This window comes from Triticum urartu, chromosome 2 (genome assembly GCF_003073215.2).
Source record: "Triticum urartu cultivar G1812 chromosome 2, Tu2.1, whole genome shotgun sequence".
NCBI lineage: Eukaryota > Viridiplantae > Streptophyta > Magnoliopsida > Poales > Poaceae > Triticum > Triticum urartu.
The window spans coordinates 503325194-503352396 of NC_053023.1; the positions used below are offsets into that span (position 1 = coordinate 503325194).

The window sequence follows — 27203 nt, forward strand, 5'->3', positions numbered from 1 at the left end:
TTGTTTGAGTAGAGACGGGAGACGAGTTCGCTAACGAGGAGCCCATTGAGTTTGCTTTCGAGGATCCAGTCAACTCTGACAACTTTGCAGGCAAGATGATCATACCCTCGAAATCACTACTATCTTTGCCTTGCTAGATGCTCGCTCTTTTGCTATGCCATGCTACGATGCCTACCACTTGCTTTCAAGCCTCCCAAATTGCCATGTCAAACCTCTAACCCACCATGGCCTAGCAAACCGTTGATTGGCTATGTTACCGCTTTGCTCAGCCCCTCTTATAGCGTTGCTAGTTGCAGGTGAAGATTGGAGATCGTTTCTTGTTGGAACATTATTTACTTGTTGGGTTATCATTATATTGCCATGTTATATTAATGCATCTATATACTTGGTAAAGGGTGGAAGGCTCGGCCTCTCGCCTAGTGTTTTGTTCCACTCTTGCCGCCCTAGTTTCCGTCATATCGGTGTTATGTTCCCAGATTTTGCGTTCCTTACGCGGTTGGGTTATAATGGGAACCCCTTGACAGTCCGCCTTGAATAAAACTCCTCCAGCAATGCCCAACCTTGGTTTTACCATTTGCCACCTAGCCTTTTTCCCTTGGGTTTCGCGGACTCAAGGGTCATCTTATTTTAAACCCCCGGGCCAGTGCTCCTCTGAGCGTTGGTCCAACCTAGAGCACCGTGCGGGGCCGTCCCTTGGCAACTTGGGTTACGTTGGCTCCCGTACGCTTAGCTCATCTGAGTGTGCCCTGAGAACGAGATATGTGCAGCTCCTATCGGGATTTGTCGGCACAGCGGGTGGTGTTGCTGGTCTTGTTTTACCATTGTCGGAGTTGTCTTGTAGAACCGGGATGCCGAGTCTGATCGGAATGTCTCGGGAGGAGGTCTATTCCTTCGTTGACCGTGAGAGCTTGTCATGGGCTAAGTTGGGACTCCCCTGCAGGGATTTGAACTTTCGAAAGTCGTGCCCGTGGTTATGGGCAGATGGGAATTTGTTAATGTCCGGTTGTAGATAACTTGAACCTTAACTTAATTAAAATGAATCAACAGTGTGAGTTACCGTGATGGTCTCTTCTCGGCGGAGTCCGGGAAGTGAACACGGTGTTGGAGTAATGCTTGCGCAGGTTGTCCTCTAGTTTCTCGCTCGCGCATTGCCTCCTCTTCTCGGTCTCTTTTGCGAATAGGTTAACCACCATATATGCTAGCCGCTTGCTGCAGTTCCACATATTTACCTTGCCTTACCTATTAAGCTTAAATAGTCTTGAGCGCGAGGGTGCGAGATTGCTGAGTCCCTGTGGCTCATAGATTACTTCCAAACCAGATGCAGGGCCTGATGATTCCGCTCCAGGTGACGCGCTTGAGCTCAAGTGGGAGTTCGATGAGGACTCTCAACGATACTACGTGTCTTTCCCTGATGATCAGTAGTGGTGCCCAGTTGGGGTGATCGGGACCATGTCGCATGTTGGGTTATCTTTTATTTTGGCGCCGTAGTCGGGCCATGAGTGTTTGGATGTTGTAATGCTATTTATGTACTTGATTGACGTGGCGAGTGTAAGCCAACTATGTACCTCCTCTTTTATTATCTATATTACATAGGATGTTGTGATGATTGCCTAACTTGCGACATTGCTTTCAATGCGGTTATGCCTCTAAGTCGTGCCTCGACACGTGGGAGATATAGCCGCATCGAGGGCGTTACAATGCAGGCGACGGAGCGGGGTGCAAGCTTATGAGGCGCAGTAGCAGCGATGCTAGGGTAGCACAGGCAGCCGAAGATGAGAAGCCCATCATAAGAGCGTGGTGCACCGGAGAGAAGGTGATGAGGTGTAAAGTTCCCGCGAGTACGACATGGACGGATGTTGATGTGGAGGGAAGCGGTGGCGAGAGCGTCAGGCCAAAAGCGCGGAGGCACATTGGCATGAAAGAGTAGAGTCCGAACGCAGTCATTGTGAGTGCGAAGGATTCGCTCAGCGCGACCGTTCTGTTGCGAGGTGTACGGGCAAGTGAGATGAAAAGTCGTGCCATGTGTGGTGAGGAGAGTACGAACAACGAGGTTGTCGAACTCCTTCCCGTTGTCTGTATGCAACGCGAGAATGGGACAACCAAACTGCGTGAGAACATAGGAGTAGAATGCGGCGAGAGTGGATATGACATCCGACTTGCGGCGCAACGGGAAGGTCCACACATAATGGGAGAAATCATCAAGTATGACAAGATAATAAAGAAAGCCCGTATTGCTGGCAACAGGAGAGGTCCAAACATCACTATGAATTAACTCAAACGGGTACGATGCAACATAAGAAGAAGCCCTAAACGGGAGACGAGCATGTTTGCCGAGGCGACATGCATGCCACGAGTGATCCTTGTTCTTATTACACATGAAAGAAAAACTCCGAAGTATGTGGCGAAGGGTGGCAGGATTAGGATGACCCAAGCGAGCATGCCAAAGATCCACTCCGGTGGCGAGAGTGACAGGGGCGGCGGAAGTGGTGGAGGTGGCGGAGTGAACCGGGTAGAGCTCGTCAGGGCTGTCACATCGGTGGAGCACCATCCGCGTGCGAGCGTCCTTAACAGAAAAACCACATTCGTCAAATTGAACGGTGACAGGATTTTCACGTGTAAGAGAACGAACAGAAACAATATTTTATGAGTTCAGGAGAAACTAAGACATTAGACATAGATATTGGAGTGGAGTTAGACGGAAAGTATGCATGACCTATATGGGTGATAGGAAGAGAGGAGCTGTCACCGACGGTGATGTGGTTGGAAGTATGGATAGGATAGGAGGTGTGGAGGTTACCGGGATAAGCCGCCATGTGAGCGGTGGCTCTGGTGTCCATGTACCAGTCGCCGCCGCCGGTGTAGCTGGACGGGGAATGAGCGGTGTGAAGAGCCGCCAGAAGGGCCGGGTCCCACGGCGCCGGCGGGAGAGGTGGTGGCGCGGCCGTCAGGGGCAGCGGCGGCGGCCCACCTAGCTGCGGCTGCTGGCCGTAGGGCACCGCATAGGGCGCCGCATAGGGCTGCGGCACGGCGTAGAATGCCTGGTGGGACTGTGGCCAGGCGCCGAGAAGGCCTGGGGTAGGGGCCCGAGGAACCGGCATGGAGTAGGCGTGCACGACGCCGGTCCATGGGTTCTGTCCGGCGTACCACGGGGTCGGCTGATAAGCCTGCTGCGGTGGGCGGGGTGCTCCTCCCTGAGCGCCTGCGCCCCCCTACTTGCGGCCACCACGACGGCCGCCATGACGACCCCCGTTGGCCGCCGGCTGGGGCGGCGGGAAGGGAGCGGCCGTGGCGGGCGGGAAACCTGGCAGGAAGGCAGGCGCCGCCGGCTGTGGCGGCGTCGGGCGCGGCGGTGGCGGGGCGGGACCCCCGCGGGTGCCGGCGACGCGGGCGGTGTGGGTCACGCGAGTCCGCGCCATCCGCATCCGGCGCTCCTCCAACTTGAGGTACGCAACCACCTTAGCGAAGGTAGGCTCCGGGATGAGGGTAAGGTTGGAGGCGGCGTTCCCAAAATCCTCGTTGAGGCCGGTGGTGAGGGTGCTGATGAGGAGCTCGTCGCCTATCGTCTCCCCGAGATCACGGAGCTCATCGGCAAGCTTCTTGAGGCGCATGCAAAAATCATCGATGGATGAGTCAAGTTGCTGGCACCCGTAAAACTCACCATGGAGCAGGACCTTGCGCTGTAGCCGGTTGTCGGTGAAGAGGCCGTTGAGCTTGGTCCAGACCGCATAGGCGTCGTCGTCGTCCACCACGGTGTGAAAGAGATCGCTGGAGATGGTGAGGTAGAACCAGCGGATGATGGTGGCGTCGAGGATCATCCACTCCTCATCGTTGATCATGAGCGCCGAGTCCACAGTGTCGTCCACGTGGCCAGGAGGTACTCACGGAACACAAGCAAAAAATACCGCTTCCAAGTAGAGTAGGACGTGGTGTTTTGATCAAGCTTGAACGGAACACGCTCATGGATGTTGAGGTCGCGGACGAGGGTGACATCGGCAGGGGCGGAGCCAGGATTTGAGCATACGGGGGGCCGAGGCAGAATCAGCAATAAGAAAAAAAAACAAAACATAGCAAATCTATTGAGTGATTTTGATACTTCAATATGCATCTCGTAGTTTGCTCGAACCAACCAACCCCCCCCCCTAAGAATATATACTTATATTGTTTTTCCTCATCGCAACAATTCATAAACCGAAGCACAATCGATGGCAAAATTAAATCCAGATGACAAAACCAGTGTGCCATGTCTAATTTCCAGTATCTATTTGGTGAGGATAAAACAACAGATTGTTTTGCATTTAACTAATTCCATCTAAATCAAGAAATTGATGCAATTAATCCTAATGCGGATCGGCATTGTCACATCGAAGGAGCTAATGAAAGAGCGACTCACCACAAATTTCTTGCGCATCGTCATCGTCATCGGGCGCAACGTGACAGTTTCCACCATCGGTGGTGATCGGCTGCGACCGCCGACTTGCAAGGTATGGTGTCGCCTGCCTTTCGCGAACCGGCGAACTGCCCTAGGCGGCTGCGACTCGTGTGTCCTGGGTGAACTGCGCTAGACGGATGGTTGTTTTCAGTAAATTAGGCTGGCGAACTAGTAGTTTACGTAGCTGGGCAAGGTACGCTAAGTTGTTGGGCTTCAAAAATTCAACTCTTTTTGCTTGTTTATGTAGTTGGGCTAGCTACAGGCCTTGAGCGCCCAGTATTAGGGGGGGGGAATTATGCCTAGATCGCCCAGTATTAGGAGGGGGGGAATTATGCCTAGATCGCCGAATCTCATTAACTTAAGCCTAAGTACTAACGTACGATGCAAAGTTGGGGGGGGGGGCTGGCCCCTGCTAGTCCCCTCTTAGCTCCGCCCTGGACATCGGGACCGGCGAACGGGTTTGAGACGGTGGACGAGGAGGAGCTCATGGCTAGGGTTAGGGTTCGGGACGTGGCGCGGGTGGGTGGTGGCTGGGTGGTGCGGGTTGCGGCGCGGGTTGGGAAGTGTGGCGGCGCGGGTGGCAGGGGGCTGGGGTGGTGCGGGTGCGGCGCGGGTGGGAGGTGAGGGTTCGGGAGAGAGAGGGCGTGAGCGGAAGCGGAAGCGAGCGGCGGTGGCCTCGGGAAGAGGCGACGGCGGCGGCAGAGGGCTGGGTGGTGGGGAGAGGCGGCGGTGACCAGCGGCGGCGACGGCGACCGAGGGGATGGTGGCGGCAGCGGCGGTTGGTGGCGGCGGAGGGGAGTAGTGGCGGCGGCGGCGCGTAGGGGCGCGGCGGCAGCTTTAGGGTTTTAGGATCGTGCTGCGATAGATACCATGTAAAAGGACAAGATATGGGCTGTGCAATCTCTGATGTATTGATCGGTGCACCAGGCACGTATATATAAGTACAGAGGTGGGAAACAACCTCAACTATACAGAGGAAACAGGAGGTGGGCCCTACACACAAATATACACGTACACAATATACTCAACATTTACAACAGTGGTCCAATGAGGATAGATACCGTCGCCCAAATAATAACATTTGTCGTAGTTGTGGCCGTTGACAGTAAAGTTCACCGGTGGGCTGTTGCCTTCGGCAAGCCTAGCAAACACCGGCGAGCGCTGAAGCACGTTGATATCATTGTGTGATCCAGCCATGACAAATAAAGAGTGCCAAATCCAGAGATCTTGAGACGCCACGGCCTCTAGTATGACAGTGCAAGCCTTGACATGTCTCTTATACTACCCTTGCCAAGCAGAAGGGCAGTTCTTCCACTCCTAGTGCATGCAGTCTATGCTGCCAAGCATCCCCGAGAAGCCCCTGCTAGTATTCATCGCCAACAAACGGGTTGTATCTTCAGCTGTCGGCTCTCTCAAGTACTCAAGGCCAAACACAGCAATCATAGCCTTGCAGAACTTATACAGGGACTCTAGGCATGTAGGCTCGCTCATACGGACGTACTCGACAATGAGATCACCGGGCACTCCGTATGCAAGCATTCGGATGGCGACAGTGCATTTCTGATAAGAGGAGAAACCAATCTTGCCGATGGCATCCTCTTTGCACTCGAAGTAGTCATTATAGCCGACCACTCCCTCTCTAATACGGTTGAAAACATGCCTACTCATACGGAACCAGCGGTGGAATTTGTGATGTTTGAACAACGGGTTTGTTGTATCAAAGTAGTCCTTCCAGAGAAGGAAATGCCCGCTCTCCCGGTTACGATTCAACGCCGGAAGGTGCCCGGAATGGAGCCACGGAACAACGGCCGCTGGTTGTTGAGGTGGTGATGGACCAACACGGCAGCCAGTATCTCCTCCTCATCATCGGACGATGAATCGTCAGAGTCGCATATGAAATTATGGAAAAAGAACTCGTCGGCGGAGTCCATTTTCGTACATTGACAAACTGTCGAACAGCTTGCGGGCATCGAAGAAGGAGACGGCTGGCGAGGGGAGACGCGACGCCCACAGACCAGCTAGCTGCCCTGCCGGAGTCCGACGAGTGTGACGGCGTCGGACGAGTGTGCCGGTCGTATGTGGCGGGGGTGGAGAGGCGTCTTCTTGGTCGCGGGCGGCTGGGCGGTGGGGGAAGCGGCGGCGGGAAACAGTTTGCTCCCCGGCGGCAAAACGGCGGTGGCGGGTGACTGGGGGCAGGGGCGCGTTGCTGGGCGGATGTGGAGGCGGCGGCAGCTGGAAGAGTCGCCAGCAAAAATGGGCGGCGGCGTCGGTGACGGAGGAGGCGGGGGCGAGGGTTGCTTGTTGGCCGGGGGGAGGGGAGGCCAATGTGCCACACACCAACGGGCCCGGGGACAGAAGTAGGCGAGCGCGCGCGCGTCCGTCGCGTGTCCACGCCGACGCAAATCAGGCTAAAAATGAGCCGGGAATGGGTCGCCCGCGGACGAAAAACGGACGCGCGTCCGTTTGGGTCGGTGCATTGGGCCGCTTTTTCTGTCTGTGCCGACCCAAACGGACGACCGCGGACGAAATGGGTCGCCCCATTGAAGTTGCTCTAACCCTTTGTGAACGAACCCGGTTCGAGGTTGACGAATCGTAATATTTTGAACGAATCATACAGATCCGTAGTGTAACATGTAAAAGTTTTAACACAAAAAGATTATTTTTTTCAAAACTTGGAAATGTCTTTTTCGAGGTTTTTGAAATAAAGGGCTCAGGCCCGTCTCCGAAAACTTCACTCTCAATCTTTTCATGAGGATGACGAGGCGCCCACTCTCAATGGGCCCATCAAAATGCCCAAGTTTTCCGACAACACCGTCGGTGTTCTGGGAACGGGGGTCCCCAGACTTGCCTGCCTGCGGCCTGCGGTGTGGCTCAAGCGGGGCCCCAGCGCGGCCCATCTTCATCAGCTCAAACTCAAGACCCTCGTGAGGGGCCAAGCCTCGCGGGGCGGACGACAGGAAGCTTCCTCAGAGGCAGCCTCATCAGGCAGGCTCGCGAGGAGGCGGAGAGATCAATGCAAGGGTGCCTCGCGAGGAATCCGTGACGCAAGCCATGACGAAGGGTTCTCTCCAGGGAGGGGCTGCACAAGCTCTCTCCCATGTGGGAGGGCCCGTTCAAGGTTGTTCATGTTTCCGGGCCTGGCTCCGCGCGCTTGGATACTCCGGAGGGAGTACCCATCCAGAACCCATGAAACATTCAACATCTTCGGAGGTTCTACCCCTGAATGAAGCCGCTGTGTTTTGGAAAAGGCCCGGTGCCCGTGAAGAAGGCGAATGCCTGTGAAGCCGCTGCGTTTTGGAAAAGGCCCGGTGCCTGTGAAGAAGGCGAATGCATGTGAAGCCGCGGCGTTTTGGAAAAGGCCCGGTGCCTGTGAAGAAGGCGAATGCCTGTGAAGCCGCTGCGTTTTGGAAAAGGCCCGGAGCCTGTGAAGAAGGCGAACGTCTGTGAAACTGCCGCATTTCAAGAAAGGCCCGGTGCCTGTGAAGAAGGCCAATGCCTGTGAAGCTCACCGCCCGTGACACTCTCACGTAATAATGAGTAGGGCTATACACGCCCCGGAGTCTCCGGAGTGCCGCCCTCGGGCCTCGGGGGCTCCCGCCCACGCCCAGTGGCAACACTTAGCTCCGCGCTGGTGAGAAGACGTCGAAGATTAGAATAGGCGCCGGACGCGGCTTTCCCATTTGCTTTCTGCAGTTGGCTTCTTTATTCCTGTTTGAAGTTTTTATTGGAGTTGCTGACGTTCCTGGCTTGTGGCTCTTTGTCTTTCTCGCTCGCTCACCTCGTTTTCTCTCGCGAAGTCTCGCGAGGGAGGATCGTGGGCGCCCTCGCGAGTGTTTTCTGCCCTGATAGTTTGGAGCTTTCCTATCAGAGTCCTTTGCTGGAGCACCCCTCCCAGTCCGTGCCCCACGGGCATCGCGACACGAGCGCAGGACCTGGGCCGATCGCCCCCACAGCTAAGACCATAAGTTACCCCTCCTACTGATCCTTGCAGGGCACGAAGCGCACGAGGAGGCCACGGCCTCGGGAGGCGAGGACCGCGCCAAGCCCCACCGAGCTAAAATAGTTCCCGCACATGGGAGCGCGACGCGAAAACACGGCGCAGAAAATAGCGGAAACAACGCGATGGTTAAACAGCAACAGTTCTAATATGCCCCCGCGGGGCCCTACATTACTTACTATTTTTGCGCAGGATAAGAAATGAAACAAAACGGGCGCGATTCATCCTGCGCCAACCCACAGCGAAGGCTCGAGCTGCTCCTGGGGCTCAGGTGGATCCCTCCTCTCGCTTCACCGGGGCGCGACGGCGGGCTGACCCGCTACCTTCACCCAAGCGGGCGCGACGGTGAGGAGGCTGGTCGCGGCCACCGCTGGAGGAGCTGCTGCCTGAGAGGGGGTTGCCGAAGCTCGGCGAACCCCGAGCACCGCCGCATGTACGCCAGTCGCCATCTTCATCCTGGTCAGAGCCAGGGCTGGACAGGCGGCCGCGGTCATCGTCTTTAGGGCAACACCCGGCACGACGACCGTCTTCCCCGAACACCCTCACGTAGAGGGTGGTGTCGCCATCAAACTTGAAGTACAGGGTGCACCACCGGCTCAGGCCACGCGCGCGGGCAAACGTTTGCCAGCCGCGTGTCTAAGCCCCGTTCTCAGAAACGGAGACCTCCAGCGACGCCTAGGAGGCCTTGCTGCAGCATCCGTCTGCCTGGAGCCAGAAGCCGCACCGGGAGCTGGCCGGCAGTTCATCTACGAAGAAACGGGGGAGCTGGAGCCTGGTGCTGGATGGGTCTGCCGACCACACGATGAACTCCGGCAGCACCTCCGCAGAGCGAAAGCGTGGCCTAGGGGGGCGCACACCCACGACGTGCCCCCCGTCGGCAACCTGGCGCTCACCACCGCACCGGGAACCGCCTCCATGGCCGCGGGAGGCCACCATGGGGACTGTGGTATACTTGCAAGGGCGGCCTCGGCCGCGCTTGGCCAGGGGGGAGTCAGGCCCAGCCTGGGGGGCCTTTCCTTTCTCCGCGGCCGAGAATCTCTTTGGAGCCATGGGAGCGACGAGTAATCGAGAAGAAGGAAAGGAGCAGCAAGGAGGGACGGGCCGAAGGGGGTCGCCCAGCCCCGTACTTATAGCCGGAGGAGGCCAACCGCCGTGCACCATGATCGCAGGTAATCATGACCGGTTTCTCTGCATGCAGGGACTTATCAAGTCATGCGGTCGCCGAGGCGTCGTGGGGAAGCGCAGTCGCCCACGTCCAATCAATCGCCACGCGGCGCCCAAGGCCGCAGGCTGATAGGGCCCGCGGCGCTTCGCACTTGCCCTTTCGTTTTCCTACTAGGCCACGCCCGGGCGCGCCTTGGACCCGGGGGCTACTGTCGGCGTTCTGGGAACGGGGTTCCCCAGACTTGCCTACCTGCGGCCTGCGGCGTGGCTCAAGCGGGGGCCCAGCGCGGCCCATCTTCATCAGCTCAAGCTCAAAACCCTCGCGAGGGGCCAAGCCTCGCGGGGCGGACGATAGAAAGCTTCCTCAGAGGCAGCCTCATCAGGCAGGCTCGCGAGGAGGCGGAGAGATCAATGCAAGGGTACCTCGCGAGGAACCCGTGACGCAAGCCATGACGATCGAGACCAGGCGGGTGCCAGGCGGGCGCCAGCCTGCGCAGTGTCCTTGTTTCCCCTTTGATGCAAAGGGGGCAAGCACAGGCCAAGGCATCAGGCAAATGTTACCATTCCGGTGCAACGAGACCAAAACCAGACGAACGGCAGGACGGAGGTCACCATGGAGCCCAAGACGGCGTCATCGCCAGTGTTTTTGGCAGCCGAAGACCACTTTTGGTCAGGATAACTTGTACTAGATATTCCCCTTCGAAATGGCCAATTGTTGGCGCTCTTCCCGCTCATTATTTGGGGAGAGGCCCAGGGCCTCTATAAATAGAGTTAGCCATCACAGAAGGAGGGGACGGCTGGAAATCTGGTAGAACCATAGCAGAGAGAGCGGAAGAGGCGACTAAACTCACCCTAGCAGTTCATCGCACCAGCTCAAGAACACCTCTCGCGAGGCTGTTCTTCCCTTGTACTGTCCATCATCAGCCCCAGAGGCAATCCACCACACCACACACTGGAGTAGGGTATTACACCACAACGGTGGCCCGAACCAGTATAAACATCGTGTCTCTTGTGTTGTTCATCATTTTCATCTTAGTTGACACGAGAGGATCGGACGTACATCGATAGGGAAGAGATCTCCGCACGCACCCCAGTGTTCGAACCTTAAGGGTCTGCCGGAACCCGAAACCCGACAAACACCATATATATATATATATATATATATATGTTTGTCCGGGAACATGAAGATTAATACAATCACTACGGAGACTCATATAATATTGATGCTTGTTGTCACAGAGCTTAAAGTTTGGTCACTGAAATGCCTCACTATCGTTTAACCTGCCTTAGTAAGACACGAAGCATCAAACATGTGGCTTCATCCCGGGTGGATTGTAGTAAAATAATACCTTTTAGCTATCCCCACGAATGTTACTGTTGATTTCCCTCATTTTTGTTTGCATGAGTATTTCAATATATTTTAACTGGTAGTTTCTATAAGTTATGCAAAATTGGAAGGTACACACATATATGACAAAAAAAGTCACTGCATAGGAGTCTAAAGCGTGTGAAACAACTGGTCATCCAAGCGGGCGCCTCCTCTTGCGGACTACTCTTTTAACCTTACAAGTTACACCCCACAAACCATTAAAGCATGCTCAATGCAGGGTGCTAGGAGAGGGCTCCGAGATCAAAATCCTGATTAGTGGGCATTTGGGCATGTCATTGACGCAAAAGGATATGTTGTCCTCTTACTTTTTTTCTAGCACAAGCTAATGCAATAACTGATTTTACATAGTATATTTTTCGTCCTCGAACTCTTTTAAGAGTTTAGAAATCGTCCCTCAACTCAAAACCGGATAGTTTTCGTCTCTCAACTATCAAAACCGGATAGTTTTCGCCCCTCACACCGTTTTGGGCGGTTTTCGTCTGTCATGAACAGTAAACCGACGAACAGTAAATTCGAAAAAATAGCAAAAAAATCTGAAAAGTTGTGGGATCAAAGTTCCTCGGGTGTGCAAGGTGCGTACAAATTTTCATATTGTTTGGACATTCCAGGTGCTCATGACAAAGAAAAAAATTGTAAATATGTACGTCGGTGAACACCTGGAATGTCCAAACAATATGAAAATTTGTACGCACCTTGCACACCCGAGGAACTTTGATTCCACAAGTTTTCAGATTTTTTTGCTATTTTTTTGAAATTACTGTTCGTCAGTTTACTGTTCATGACGGACGAAAACTGCCCGAAGCGGCGTGAGGGACGAAAACTATCCGGTTTTGATAGTTGAGGGATAAAAACTATCCGGTTTGAGTTGTGGGATGATTTCCAAACTCTCGAAAGAGTTCGAGGACGAAAAATATACTTATCCTTTTATTTTATGATATTTGTTTTTCTCTATTAGCATCTATTGAAGCGTCTAGTGTTGAACATGATCTTAGCAGTCACATATTCTTTTATTGGCATCTCCCCGCTGCACTCTTTGTTATCCATGGACTACCCGCTCACTAAACTCCATTTTCTCACAATAATAATGGTGATACCGCCTCAACACCCACCACTCGCATATGAATTTAAGATCTTCATGCACCAAATAGACCGAACTCGTCGCTAAAGTCATCGAATCACCAGAAGACACATCCGTCTCGCTCCACATTAGCATGGTTGGTCATGTTGAATGTATCATGCTACATCTATGATTTACTGAAAATAGCTCTTAATACGGGCTCATCAAATAAAAGGGAAAGAAAAACAAGATGGGCTGTTTTATTTGTATTGCAGGATGAGGTGGCGTAAGCATTGTACTAGCCACTGGAACTGTATTTCATCATTCTTTTTTATATATTTTGTACGGGCCTTTTCTAGATTTTTTTTAAAATCCAGTGCATACACATACACTTACATAAACGGATTATTTGAAGACACACATGCATATAAAAAAAACTTAAAATAAATCTAGAAAAATATGTTCATGACAAATCTTGGGCTCGAATATGTTCCCGCAGCCTAGTTTCTTTTAGGAATTCACATTCTAGCTCAGTTCACAATATAGTTCTTTTTAGACGGCCAACACACTTTATTTACTCAAGATGTTCATGGGAATACAAAGATTAGAAGGGGGACCAAAAAGCCACAAATGGTGTCTCCCCCCTAAACTAGTTGCCATCCATGCTAAGTGATGGGCTTCAACATTATTCTCACTTCGTTAGTGGAATATTTCACATGCCTAAAACCCAAATTTTGGAGAGTTAATCTCTTTTGTAATCATGCAATAGCCTCCTAGTTGTTTGGTGGACTTGAGCTTGGTACTGACTCTCAGACAGTTACTCTCTCCGTCCGTGAATAAGTGTACTTCTAGCTTTTGTCCTAAGTCAAAGTTTTAAAATTTTGACCAACCATATACAAAAGAGTAGTGGCATATATGACATCAAATTGATATATATGAAAGTACATTTCAAAACAGATCCAGTGATACTAATTTAGTGCCATAAATGTTGTTATTTTTCCGAGTTGGTCAAAGTTTTAAAACTTTGACTTAAGACAAAAGTTAGAAGTACACTTATTCGCGAATGAAGGGAGTAGTTTTTTTTAGGGAAAACATGCTTTACTTTATTGATGAAATACCTTCTTGGCGGACTTGAGTTATTGTTGAATCTTCATTGGCGAAGACAGCTCAAAGTTGGGCAAAAATCTTTTGATGAACATATGAGTTGACATAGGGCTTTGGTGCTCACCTTCATGAATAAGTTGCCAGTGCGCAGACCAAATCGCCCAGGGATAGTTTTTTTAGGCGAATCGCGCAAGGTTAGTTTTCCAAGCTATATATAATCGCTCAGGGTTAGTTGATATTGAAAGCTTTGTTTTTTTAGAAACTTGAAAGCATTGTCTGGGAGTGGGAGTTTGCATTATAGCTTTTCTCAGTTCGCATTATTTTTGAGACAAAGTTCACACTATAGCTATTATATACCCCCTTCATCCCAAAATTTTTGTCTTAGATTTGTCTAGATGCGGATGTATCTAAAACTAAAATGTAACTAGATGCATCCGTATTTAGACAAATTTTAAGACAAAAAATTTAGGACAGAGGGAGTATATGTTTATTTTTTTAGTCTAATTATATACTCCCTCCGTTCGTAAATATAAGTCCTTTTTAGATATTTTAATAAGAACTACATACATATATATATATATGCGTGTGTGTATATATATATATATACTGTAAACTGTAGATTCACTCATTTTGTTTCATATGTAGTCCCCATTTGAAATATCTAAAAAGACTTATATTTCGGAACGGAGGGAGTATATTTTTAGGTTTTTTTAGACAAGGGAGTATATTTTTAGTAACGTTAGCATTACAGCTTTGTTGCAATGTTGGACTTGTGGGCCTACTGCGTCCTTGAGAGCATCCAACAACATTAGAGTTGTTTGTTGGGCCCAAAGAAAATCCTAAAATGGTCGTGTTAACTCACAAGCCCGGTCTGAGCCTGTTTAGGCGGGCCTATATTCCATGCAGCCCCCTCCCTTTACATTTCTGCCCCTCGCCACAACTCTCTCTCTCTCTGACTAACCCTACACCGCAGCGACTATATAAAAGCTTTACCCGTCAGAGTCTCTAGGGTTCTTCGTTTCTCCCTCGCGCCGCCGCCTCCTCTCTCGTCCCGGCGCGCTTGGAGCTCGACCTACCCGCGCGCCGCCCACCATGGTACGCGATCATCACTGGGATAGAACATGCTGCTCCTTGCTGTTTTACGTGCCCTGACGCCGGTGTTAATCTCGTGTTTTGTTTCTCTCAGATCATCTCCAAGAAGAACCGCAATGAGATCTGCAAGTACCTCTTCCAAGGTCAGCAATTCTCAATCCTTCGCGCTTGTAGGCTAGTAGCCACAATTGAGGCGTAGTTGATCGTGAATAGGATTGAGCTGATGCGCCCACATCAACTACGTTTGGTGCAACTTATTTATCTTTACAAAGAAAAATAAATCTTTAAAGGGAAGAGGTGAATTGTATTAATGTATAGGATTTGATTCGTTGGTACAGTTTTGCATGCCAGGAAACCTAGTAGGCTCTCATAAGTTGGGTCGGATCATGTTCTCCCATAAGCAAAATGAATCTATGTATAAGGGGATTGGTATCTCTGAATTTATGTGCATCAACAAACAAATGAAAATTCCATGCCATGGCTTGTTATGACTTCCTACACCAGGAAATACGAAACTGAATTCACCTAATGCCATATTTATTGGTGACATCATTTACTTGATGGTATGTCCTCAAATCATGTAGTACATCAGAAATCAAATGAAAGATTCCATGCTCTGGTTTGTCATAACTCTTAACTTGCTACACCAGAAATTTTGAAAATTATTTCATGTGAAGTCACATTTATTTGTGAAACCATTTTATCTGATGCATATATGTGCTATTGCAGAGGGAGTGCTTTATGCCAAGAAAGACTACAACCTGGCGAAGCACCCGCAGATTGACGTGCCGAACCTCCAGGTGATCAAGCTCATGCAGAGCTTCAAGTCTAAGGAATACGTCAGGGAGACCTTCTCGTGGCAGCACTACTATTGGTACCTCACCAACGATGGCATCGAGTTCCTGCGTAACTTCCTCAACCTGCCATCTGAGATCGTGCCTGCCACGCTCAAGAAGTCTGCCAGGCCTCCTGGCCGCCCTCTCGGATCTGGCCCACCTGGTGACCGCCCAAGGTATAGTTCATTTGCTATTGCTCTTGGGAATATGCAAATCATCTCTTTTGTTACAATGCCATTGTCCTTGCTATACCTTTCAGTACCTCCGGGATGATCTCAGTTGCACTTACTTGACTAATGAAAATGACTACTAACTTTAGTTTACGATGGCTGATTGTGTTATATTAAATGTCTCCATTCTGACTGTATGTGATTTGACTTGATGTTTTAAGGTGCAGGCTCTAATCTGTAGACATAGCTTTACATCATAGCAGTATGAACTTGAAAATTCTCTTTTGGAAGGGGTTGTGTTAACTCCTTGGGTTATTCTGTAGACTTGATCTATCTTGCATGATGGTCAGACTTTTTATTGTATGGTTTACTTCCATTTGTGGATGCACCTCCTTGTCTTATTTGTTGGTCCTTTGATTTTATTATTTAGACTTCAATATGTTTGTGTTCAGGATTTGCAAATGTGGTTGGGTTATGTTACTATGTTTATTTATCCTCTTGATGATTTTACTGTTGCCAAGGCAAGCTTTTAATGTTGCTTATTTTGATTGGACCTTTTGTAGGGGGCCACCTCGCTTTGAGGGTGACAGGCCTAGGTATGGCGACAGGGATGGCTACCGTGGCGGTCCTCGTGGTGCACCTGGTGACTTTGGTGGTGAGAAAGGTGGAGCCCCTGCAGAGTTCCAGCCATCATTCAGGGTAATTAACTTGTCTACTTGATGTGCTCCTGTCTTGTTTTGGTTGTATGATTTAGCATAGCAATTTACAGCCAAGATAAATACAATAGCTTAGAATATCTGTTTGAATCCTCGTCTGTTTTTGATCATAGTATTGTTCTGTGCACTTGAGTAGCTTTTTGTATTCACCTGTATTTTGTTTCATGCTCAAGAGTCCCATTCTTAGTTTCATAGTTTGCACACTTTTCTTTGCAAAAGGTCTATACTTAAATCTTGCCATGAGCAGAAGAAATGCATGTTATCGATACAATTATTGAAATAATAATTTAGAAAACTAAGTGACTGCATGTTTCTGTTGATACGGATGATTTCTCTGATATTTTTCCACTCTGAAATGTTTCAGAGCTCTGGTGGCGGCGGCTTTGGCCGTGGTGGTGGCGGTGGCTTTGGCCGTGGTGGCGGCGGTGGCGGTGGCTTTGGCGCTAGCCCAATGGAGTGAACTCCCCCATAGTTTGGATGTGATGTTTTCGAGTTTAAGTTTTGCATGATGGTTTTATGTAGTGATGTTTGGGAGATCGATCAGTCTACATATCTATAATATGCTATCTTGATTTACTCCAGTAAAATAGCTCTGCGAAATACTTCTGTTGCTGTTCAGTTTCTGCTCGTGTTTTGAACTGTCTAGGTGGTAGACGTTTGTATGGTTGCGGCGCCAGGTTTTTGCCCCATGGACTTAGTCTGATTGCAGGCGGTAGGTGGTCGGTTTCCTGGCGGATGCCTGAGCTCTGGTTAGTATAATAACGGTATGAAAAGGGTTGACGTAATCAACTCTCTCCCGACCCTTGTTTCTTTGGTTTCCTTGTGGATAAATTTAGCCTTTTCGTCATAAAATAATGAAAAGGGGAGTAGCCTGTTTTTTTTAAAATAGCTCTGTGAAACAGTTCAAGTCTCAAGCTTCATATTAATGCTTGCAACGAACTTGATGGTATGATGCCTACGATACAATGGTGGTTGAATTTATGAGCCTGATTGGTATGCAGCCAATTTTGGCCAAAACTAGAACTTGTAAACATGTGGCAACTTTTGCCAACCAATTTTTATGCCAATATTTGGCAAAACAACAGTGACTATTGGTTAGGGCAACTCCATCAAATGGACCTCACCAAATGTTGTCACGCTGCAGGTGGAGGTGGGTCTAAGTGGGACTAATCATCCCATCCCACTTAAATTACATTAGTGGACTCCCATTGGACAAGAAAAATATTAAGTGGGCTAGTCCACACTGCAGGTGGAGGTGGGTCTAAGTGGGACTAATCATCCCATCCCACTTAAATTACATTAGTGGACTCCCATTGGACAAGAAAAATATTAAGTGGGCTAGTCCTATTAGCCCGTTGGGAACCCACCGTAACCCACTTGTTACTTGAGCCTTGAGTGCCCAATCTAGAGTGGATAGAGCAAGCCACTTCCCCCGAGGACACCCCACCCGAGTGCACAAATTCTAGGTGGCAGCGGCGCTCCACTTCGCCGCCGCACCTTCCGCTGGCTACACCTCACACCACTGCCTCGCACCTCGCCCCTCCTCCGCCAACTCCGACCTCGAGTCCTCGACGCCCAGTAAAGAGAATGTCCATGCCGACATCGCCAGCAAGGAGGACACAATTGACGTCGGTGCTCGTTTTACAGCGGCGATTTTTTGAAAGAGAAAATGAAGAAGAGTCCGATTTGAGGTCGCCGGCCGGGCGGCAAGGAGGAGTTGAGTGACGGCGGAGGTCCCTCAAGGCTTGGCTGGCGGCGGAGGCAACGGGGAAGACAGATGGACGGGCGAGAAACGCAACGGCGTCAGGAGGTCCAGCACGCCGGCGGCGAGCCAGGTGATTTGGAGATGCCTGATGGCGGCCGACGAGACGAACGCGAGAAGACGATCGATGGGAATTTGCTTTGGAGAGAGAGAGAGAGCGAGAGCGAGAGAGAGAGGGCCTGGTCATCGATTCGTTTTCTTAATTGGGCCGGGTTTCCACTTAACCCCACCGAACCAACGTAATTTTTGGTGGGTAAACCAATCTTCCCCACCAATGTGTAGCGGGATCAGGTGGGGTTGGGGTGGGATGCCCACGGGCAGTCCCACCTGCAGCCTGAAAATGTTGGGAGGACCTCACCAAATGGACCTTAGCCATCATAAACTTTAGCCAACCGACTTTTATGCCAATATTAGGCATCAAATGTTTGTTTCCAACATAATTTTTGTATTCTTTAAAGTAATTATAAAATTTCGAAACTTCAACTTAGTCGGACAATGCTCTAATTGTTCAGATGAAACGTCCAAAGATGCTCAACCAGATCTTTCTGGAGCTGCTCACGCATTCATCTACGGGACGGGTTCTGCTCTAGAAATTTGGATCACCCATGTTTAAAATTCCAAACCATGGCGAACTCCATCACTTTCATCCTTGACAACCGGCAATCATGTTGTGCACAATCACACTGGTGGAAGTAGGGGTGGCCAGCAAGGGCCAGGGCCCATCCCATCATCATATTTTTCTTTGTATTATGCATATCTATATTTATATCTATACTTCTATAATTTTTTTACTATTAAAGAGAATATGTATTCTTGGTTTCGTCCCGTGATGTTTCGTCCTATTTTAAATATTTTTACGTACATTATTTTATTTATAGTTTTGTCCGTTTAATGAACAAATGTGCAAACAAAAAACGAGACGATGCAAATGAAACCAAGAAGTACGTATAAAGGAAACTTAAATTGAACAAAGCAAAGCGGCCGGCCGGCCGGCCACACATCTTACGAGTCGGTACGTGACCTAAAAAATTATACATGGGAGCAGTTGCATGGGAGATGGAAAGTGTACATGGGAGCAGTTGCATGGGAGATGGAAAGTGGACACGCTTATTACAAAGAGTCCAAATTCTATTTAGATACCTACAGGATATTAGTCCATTGCGCCGGCATCTCCGGCTGGAGCAGTGGCGGAGGCAGAAAATTTGAATTAGAGGGGCCAAGTGCCACTGAAATAGGATGGGGAGGGCCAATCCATAGGAAAATAGATGTTTAGTAGTAAAAAAAAATTCTAATTCAACACTATTCACCAGTAATTTAGTAGTAAATTCATGTTGTTAGGGGGGGGGGGGCAGGGCCCGTGCTGGCACCCCCTGTCTCCGCCACTGGGCTGGAGAAACTTCATGGTGTTGTAGAGGAGCTCCAATCCATGGTGGCGGCTACAGTCTAGACGGCTGGGTTGGTGGGCTCTACCGTGTTCCTTGATCAATTCTTCATGTCACACCAAGAGGATCTGTTGCTACCTTAACAAAGTGTGCCAAGAGGTGTAGGCTTCGTGTCACTGTTTCTCAATCGTGCCGCTATTATCAAGATCTTCCTCCGGGCAAAAGAATGGAGGTGTTTGGAAAAGCTTTAGGCAATTAACTTGGGGAGGTGGTGAAGGTAGATGTTGATAAAGATGGGATGGCCAGAGGCAATCATCTGCGAGTTAGGGCAAGAATTTTGATCTATGAACCTCTGGTTCGGGGCTTTGTCCTCAAAACATCTCAGGAGGACAGGCTTGGCACGTGGTTTAATTTCCACTACGAGAAGATACCTCTTTTTTGTTTCGAGTGTGGAAGGCTTGTGCATGTAAACGGAAGATGCGAACCACCTGTAGACAAGTCGGCATAGTGGGGGGGGGTGGCTGAGAGCTTCCCCGGGACGGAGCACTGGCTCCAAGAATGAGACAAAAGGGGGGAAAGACAAAATAGCAGCAGCAACTTTGTGAGCCCTCAGTCGGGGGGGGGGGCGGGGATGGCAGGGAACAAGAAAGCTTTGTCAGGAGTAAAGATGTTCCAACAAAACGCAATCTGAACGCTGAGTTTGACCGGCCGAAGAGCTCCCACACTGGTGGGCAGCGGAATAAGGGCCAAGGGGAGGTTAATAGCCCTTTGAAATATCGCTTCAGGGGTGAGTGACCAGAAGAAAGAGATCTCAGGAATGAAATTGAGAGAAAGAAGGAGAGGGATCTAAGGGAACAACTCAAGGCCCAGCAGAAACAAAGGGAGTATGAACAAATGCATTATGAGGCAAGAGGACATAGGGAACGTGGAGCTGCTAACAGAGATATGGATGGGGTGTATGCATATAAGCCCCACTACTTTGGAGAGAGAAGAAGGGGATACTACGTTAGGAAGCCTCGGCAGGACCATGAGGAGAAGAGAGATAGGGGCAGCTGCTCCAATGTCAGCCCAAATACGAGGAAGAGGCGGCCGCGACAGATATGGGTGGCTAAAGAGGTGGGTGACAACCAAGAAGGTCACGACAATTTCATGCGGGATACTAGACAGAAGACAACTTCTGTCTTTGAGCAGATTTCAGAACATGACGAGGTAACGGCGGACCCTGCCAGGGCGCGGGGCCGCCGAGAACAATGATCATCCTAGCCTGGAACTGTCGAGGGTTGGGGTTGGACTCGGCAGTGGGCGAATTACGGGACCTGGTGAGGTCATACAACCCAGAGGTGGTGTTTTTATCAGAAACAAAAAAGGGCTGATGCGATGGAGGGACTAAAATGGAGTTTGGGCTGTAGACTGCAAGGGCAAGAGTGGTGGACTAGCTCTGTGGTGGAGGGATCATGTGAACGTTACAGTGAGGCCGTGGTGCCAATACTACATTGATGCAAAGATCGAAATAGATGGTGCCCCCTTTAGGTTCACTGGAATCTATGGGGAACCATGCGTTGAGAAGAGAACTAAAACTTGGGAAGTGCTCCGTTATCTTCGTACTCAAGACAACCTCCCATGGCTTTGCGTGGGTGACTTTAACGAGACCCTAAGACAAGATGAACAACAAGGTGGCAACCGAGGAGCTTGAATCAGATGGCGCTATTTGAGGACTGCATGTCCGACTACGGACTTGCAGACCTAGGGTTCACAGGGTACCCCTTCACTTGGGATAATAAACGAGATGCGGAAGAGAACATTCTGGTGAGGCTTGACCGGACGACGTGTAATGCGGACTTTGCTCAGTTATTCCCGTAGGTCGAGGTTCAACACGTGATGATTGAAGAATCTGACCATCAAGCGCTTGTCATTAAGGCGTCAACGGCACTGGCCGAGCGACGAGAGCGGGGACAACACCCTTTTTTATATGAGGCTGCGTGGGTAAGACATGCAGAGTACGACGGGATGGTGGGCACTGCATGGGAACAAGCCCATGCAACCAATCAGCAAGGGAGGAACCTCGAGACGACGTGCAGCCGACTGAGGGCTGCGTCGAAGACCATGCAAGTGTGGAGTCGAAGGGTTTTTGGATCAATTAAGAGGCAGATTGCTCATCTTAAAGGGCAACTTATTGAGGCAAAGGAGCAAGTAGCACGAACTGGGTACAGACAGGAGATTAAGGAGATCGAGGACCAACTACACAAGCTCTATGAACGTGAAGAAGTGTATTATAAGCAGAGATCAAGGATTGACTGGTTGACTGATGTGGATAGGAACACACAGTACTTCCAAAATCAGGCCTCACATCACAAAAGGAAGAACGCAGTTAAAGGCTTGAGGAGGGATGATGGGACAAAATGCACAGATGATGAAGGAATGCGCAGGATGGCGGCCCAGTTTTATGCCCACTTATTTGCCTCTGAAGGTTCAAGGGATGGACATCGAGTAATGCAACATATTGAGGGTGTTGTTACTGAAGAGATGAATGAGAAACTCACAAGGCCTTTCACCGACGATGAGATTGAAGATGCTCTCTTCCAGATGGGGCCAACGAAGGCACCAGGACCGGATGGACTACCAGCCATGTTCTACCAATGCCACTGGGAGTTGGTGAAGAACGATGTGTGTGCTACAATTCAGGAGTTCTTGGCGGGGAAGGCAACACCTAATGGTTTCAATGACACAATCATTGTAATGATCCCGAAAGTGAACTCTCCAGAGTTACTCTCTCAGTTTCGTCCAATAAGTCTATGTAATGTTCTTTATAAGATTGCGGCAAAGGCACTGGCCAACCGTCTTAAAGTGGTACTCCCCTTTTTGATTTCTGAGGAGCAGAGCGCCTTTGTGCCGGGTAGACTACTTACGGATAATGTGTTAGTCGCATATGAATGTGTGCATGCCATCAGGAAGAGGAAACAGAAGAAGCCAATGTGTGCGGTAAAACTGGATATGATGAAAGCGTATGATAGAGTGGAGTGGGATTTTCTTGAGCAAATGATGTTGAAATTTGGCTTCTCTTGTCACTGGACAGAGATGGTCATGAGGTGTGTCAAGTCAGCAATGTTCTCCGTCAAGTTAAATGGAGGGCTGTCTCATCGCTTTAACCCTACAAGAGGACTAAGATAGGTGGATCCTCTCTCCCCATACCTGTTTCTTTTTTGCGTGGAAGGGTTTTCGGCGTTGCTGAGAGCGCAGAATGAGAAAAACATCTAAGGAGTGTCATTTGGGAATGGTGGACCAATAGTTACTCACCTCTGATAACCCACAAGTATAGGGGATCACAACAGTTTTCGAGGGTAGAGTATTCAACCCAAATTTATTGATTCGACACAAGGGGAGCCAAAGAATATTCTCAAGTATTAGCAGCTGAGTTGTCAATTCAACCACACCTGGAAACTTAATATTTGCAGCAAAGTATTTAGTAGCAAAGTAATATGATAGTAGTGGTAACGGTAGCAAAAGGTAACGGTAACAAAAGTAATGTTTTTGGTATTTTGTAGTGATGATAGTAATAGCAACGGAAAAGTAAATAAGCTAAGAACAATATATGGAAAGCTTGTAGGCAATGGATCAGTGATGAAGAATTATGCCGGATGCGGTTCATCATGTAACAGTCATAACCTAGGGTGACACATAACTAGCTCTAATTCATCAATGTAATGTAGGCATGTATTCCGAATATAGTCATACGTGCTTATGGAAAAGAACTTGCATGACATCTTTTGTCCTACCCTCCCATGGCAGCGGGGTCCTAGCGGAAACTAAGGGATATTAAGGCCTCCTTTTAATAGAGTACCGGACCAAAGCATTAACACATAGTGAATACATGAACTCCTCAAACTACGGTCATCACCGGTAAGTATCCCGATTATTGTCACTCCAGGGTTAACGGATCATAACACATAATAGGTGACTATAGACTTGCAAGATAGGATCAAGAACTCTCATATATTGATGAAAACATAATAGGTTCAGATCTGAAATCATGGCACTCGGGCCCTAGTGACAAGCATTAACATAGCAAAGTCATAGCAACATCAATCTCAGAACATAGTGGATACTAGGGATCAAACCCTAACAAAACTAACTTGATTACATGATAAATCTCATCCAGCCCATCACCGTCCAGCAAGCCTACGATGGAATTACTCACGCACGGCGGTGAGCATCATGAAATTGGTGATGGAGGATGGTTGATGATGACGATGGCGACGGATTCCCCTCTCCGGAGCCCCGAACGGACTCCAGATCAGCCCTCCCGAGAGGTTTTAGGGCTTGGCGGCGGCTCCGTATCGTAAAACGCGATCAATCCTTCTTCTCTATTTTTTTTCTCCCCGAAAGCAAATATATAGAGTTGGAGTCGAGGTCGGAGGAGCTCCAGGGGGCCCACGAGGTAGGGGGGCGCGCCCCCACCCTCGTGGCTAGGGTGTGGGCCCCCTGGTCTTCATCTTTTGCAAGGATTTTTTATTATTTCCGAAAAGATGTTCCGTGAAGTTTCAGGTCATTTCAAGAACTTTTGTTTCTACACATAAATAACATCATGGCAATTCTGCTGAAAACATCGTCAGTCCAGGTTAGTTCCATTCAAATCATGCAAGTTAGAGTCCAAAACAAGGGCAAAAGTGTTTGGAAAAGTAGATACGACAGAGACGTATCAACTCCCCCAAGCTTAAACCTTTGCTTGTCCTCAAGCAATTCAGTTGATAAACTGAAAGTGATAAAGAAAAACTTTTACAAACTCTGTTTGCTCTTATTGTTGTGAATATGTAAAGCTAGCATTCAAGTTTTTAGCAAATATTATGAACTAACCATATTCACGATAATGCATAGGTCTCATGTTTACTCATATCAATGGCATAATCAACTAGCGAGCAATAATAATAAATCTCGGATGACAACACTTTCTCAAAACAATCATAATATGATATAATAAGATGGTATCTCGCTAGCCCTTTCTGAGACCACAAAATATAAATGCAGAGCACCTTTAATGACCAATGACTGACTAGACATTGTAATTCATGGTAAAAGAGATCCAGTCAAGTCATACTCAATGTAAACTAACAGTAATGAATGCAAATGACAACGGTGCTCCCCAACTGGTGCTTTTTAATAAGAGGATGATGACTCAACATAAAAGTAAATAGATAGGCTCTTCGCAGAGGGAAGCAGGGATTTGTAGAGGTGCGAGAGCTCGGTTTTGAAATAGAAGTGAATAATATTTTGAGCGGTATACTTTCATTGTCAACATAGCAACCAAGAGATGGCGATATCTTCCATGCTACACACATTATAGGTGGTTCCCAAACAGAATGGTAAAGTTTATACTCCCCCTCCACCAACAAGCATCAATCCATGGCTTGCTTGAAACAACGAGTGCCTCCAACTAACAAGGGTCCCATGGGGAGTTTTGTTTGCAATTATTTTGATTTGATTTGCATAAAGCATGGGACTGGGCATCCCGATGACCAGCCATTTTTTCGTGAGTGAGGAGCGGAGTCCACTCCTCTTGAGAATAACCCGCCTAATATGGAAGATACGGACAACCCTAGTTGATACATGAGCTATTCGAGCATACAAAACATGATATTTATTTGAAGGTTTAGAGTTTGGCACATACAAATTTACTTGCAACGGCAGGTAGATAACGTATATAGGTAGGTATGGTGGACTCACATGGAACAACTTTGGGGTTTATGGAGTTAGATGCACAAGCAGTATTCCCGCTTAGTACAGGTGAAGGCTAGCAAAAGACTGGGAAGCGACCAGCTAGAGAGCGACAACAGTCATGAACATGCATTAAAATTAATCAACACCGAATGCAAGCATGAGTAGGATATAATCCACCATTAACATAAATATCGTGAAGGCTATGTTGATTTTGTTTCAACTACATGCGTGAACATGCGCCAAGTCAAGTCACTTAAATCATTCAGAGGAGGATACCACCCTATCATACCACATCACAACCATTTTAATAGCATGTTGGCACGCAAGGTAAACCATTATAAGCTCCCAGATAATCAAGCATGGCACAAGAAACTATGATCTCTAGTTGCCATTGCAAACATGTTTATTCATAATAGGCTGAATCAGGAACGATGAACTAATCATATCTACAAAACAAGAGAGGTCGAGTTCATACCAGCTTTTCTCATCTCATTTAGTCCATCATATATCGTCATAATTGCCTTTCACTTGCACGACCAAACGATGTGGATAATAATAATAGTGTATGTGCATTGGACTAAGCTGGAATCTGCAAGCATTCAATAAACAGGAGAAGACAAGGCAATATGAGCTCTTTTGTCAGATCAACAATAATGCCTATAAGAGCCGCTTCAACAATTTAATTATGGTCTTCTCCTATCGACCCCAAAGAAAACAAAAGAAATAAAACTATTTACACGGGAAAGCTCCCAACAAGCAAAAGAAGAACATGAAATCTTTTTGGGTTTTCTTTTTAATTACTACTACAAGCATGGAAAGTAAACTAATTAAAAGCTACAACTATTTTTTTGTTTTTCTTAAGGTTTATTAAACACACAATAAGAAAGCATAAAATGGAAATAAACTAGCATGGATGATACAATGAAAAAAGTATGAGCACCGACGTCTAGCAATGAGTGTGTGAACATGAATGTAATGTCGGTGGGAAATACGTACTCCCCCAAGCTTAGGCTTTTGGCCTAAGTTGGTCTATGGCCACGGCTGGCCTGGCGGATATCCATAGTAATAGTTGGGGTCGTACTGCGATGAAGAAGACTCTGATTGCCACTGGTTGGCAATCATCTCCGGATCCCAATGGTAATTAGACTATCGTGGAGGATCAACTTGTGGTTCCAACTCTGGCTCTGTGACTGATGTAGGGTTCCAGTAGGCGTGAATAGCCTCTAACGAAACAAGGTACTGGCCTGAAGATAAATCAAACAAGGAAGGAGCAGGCAGGGTAATAGTCTCAGGATGATGTTTATGAAACAACAATTTGTATTTAAGCTCCCCTTCCCTATTCTTAACAATAAAATCGTGTGCCACCATACTCTTATAATCTAAATAAACACGAGGCAGCAATTTTTCTTCCTTCTCATAATGCCTAATAGGTATGTTAAAATGTGCAGCTAGGCGTGAAGCATAGATGCCTCCAAATATGGGGCCCTTTGTACGGTTCAGACTTAACCGTTTAGCAATAATACCGCCCATACTAACAGAGTTATCACTGAATAAACCGTGGAACAAAATAATAATATCAGGAACACTAAGGTTTCCAAAGTTTCCATGACCAATTAAGCAACGACTAGCAAATATTGCAAAGTAGCGTAAAATAGGAAAATGTATGCTAGTGATTCATGCATCGGAAACCTTCCTCGTTTCCCCTATAGTGATGGTATCAATAAACCCATCCACATCACCACGATGTGGTTCCTCTGTCGTGCCCTCGAAAGGGACAAAACAAACCCGACAAAAATCATAAAGTGACATCTCCTTATGCTCATCATATAAATAAAACTCCATCGTAGGTCGTGAGCTCCTAGAATGGAAATGAAAGTTTTGCACAAAGATATTGGTGAGTAAGAGATACTGGTCGCATTGGTCGTGGAGGAAGGCGGTGAGGCCTGCATTCTCAGCCAATTCATAAAAATCATCATAAATCCCGGCTGCTCTCAAGAAATCATCGGAGGGCCATTCACACGGCCTAACCTCCGCGGTGCAAGGCAGATTATATTTGGGCTTCTTTTCTTCTTCATTTTGCTTTTCCTTCGAGCTTCGGCTCGATGAGCCCCTCAAAAATCTCTTCATTATTCTCTGAAAAATTCTAAAAGTTTTAGTAACTTCAAACAAAAGTGAACCAAGCTCAACAAAATTGATAGCAACAACTCCTACAAGTGCATAGAGCCTATATCATGCATCAAAACTACTTGGAACCATATAAATTTGACATGCAAGCTCAAGAACAGGGTCACCTAGGCAGCACAAATTTGCAATAAATGAAGCACTAGAACAAAAACTAATTGGACCAATGGAGGAGTCACATACCAAGGAACAATCTCCCCAAGCAGTTTTG

General features: G+C 48.3%; 1 protein-coding gene across 1 annotated transcript; it reads left to right on the forward strand.

Annotated features, from left to right (window-relative positions):
* The first annotated feature begins 14068 nt into the window (after window positions 1–14068).
* LOC125538249 (40S ribosomal protein S10-1) lies at window positions 14069–16557 on the forward strand. The gene is made up of 5 exons (XM_048701524.1): window positions 14069–14236; window positions 14328–14376; window positions 14963–15245; window positions 15803–15938; window positions 16320–16557. Exons 1-5 carry the CDS (start codon window positions 14234–14236, stop codon window positions 16413–16415), a joined length of 567 nt encoding a protein of 188 aa, XP_048557481.1. The 5' UTR covers window positions 14069–14233; the 3' UTR covers window positions 16416–16557.
* The last annotated feature ends 10646 nt before the right edge of the window (window positions 16558–27203 follow it).

Excerpts from the sequence above, each read along its gene's own strand:
- LOC125538249 (XM_048701524.1), top strand. Across the intron at positions 14,377-14,962 it reads CTGCAAGTACCTCTTCCAAG|AGGGAGTGCTTTATGCCAAG; the intron begins GTCAGCAATTCT and ends GTGCTATTGCAG. Across the intron at positions 15,939-16,319 it reads AGTTCCAGCCATCATTCAGG|AGCTCTGGTGGCGGCGGCTT; the intron begins GTAATTAACTTG and ends GAAATGTTTCAG.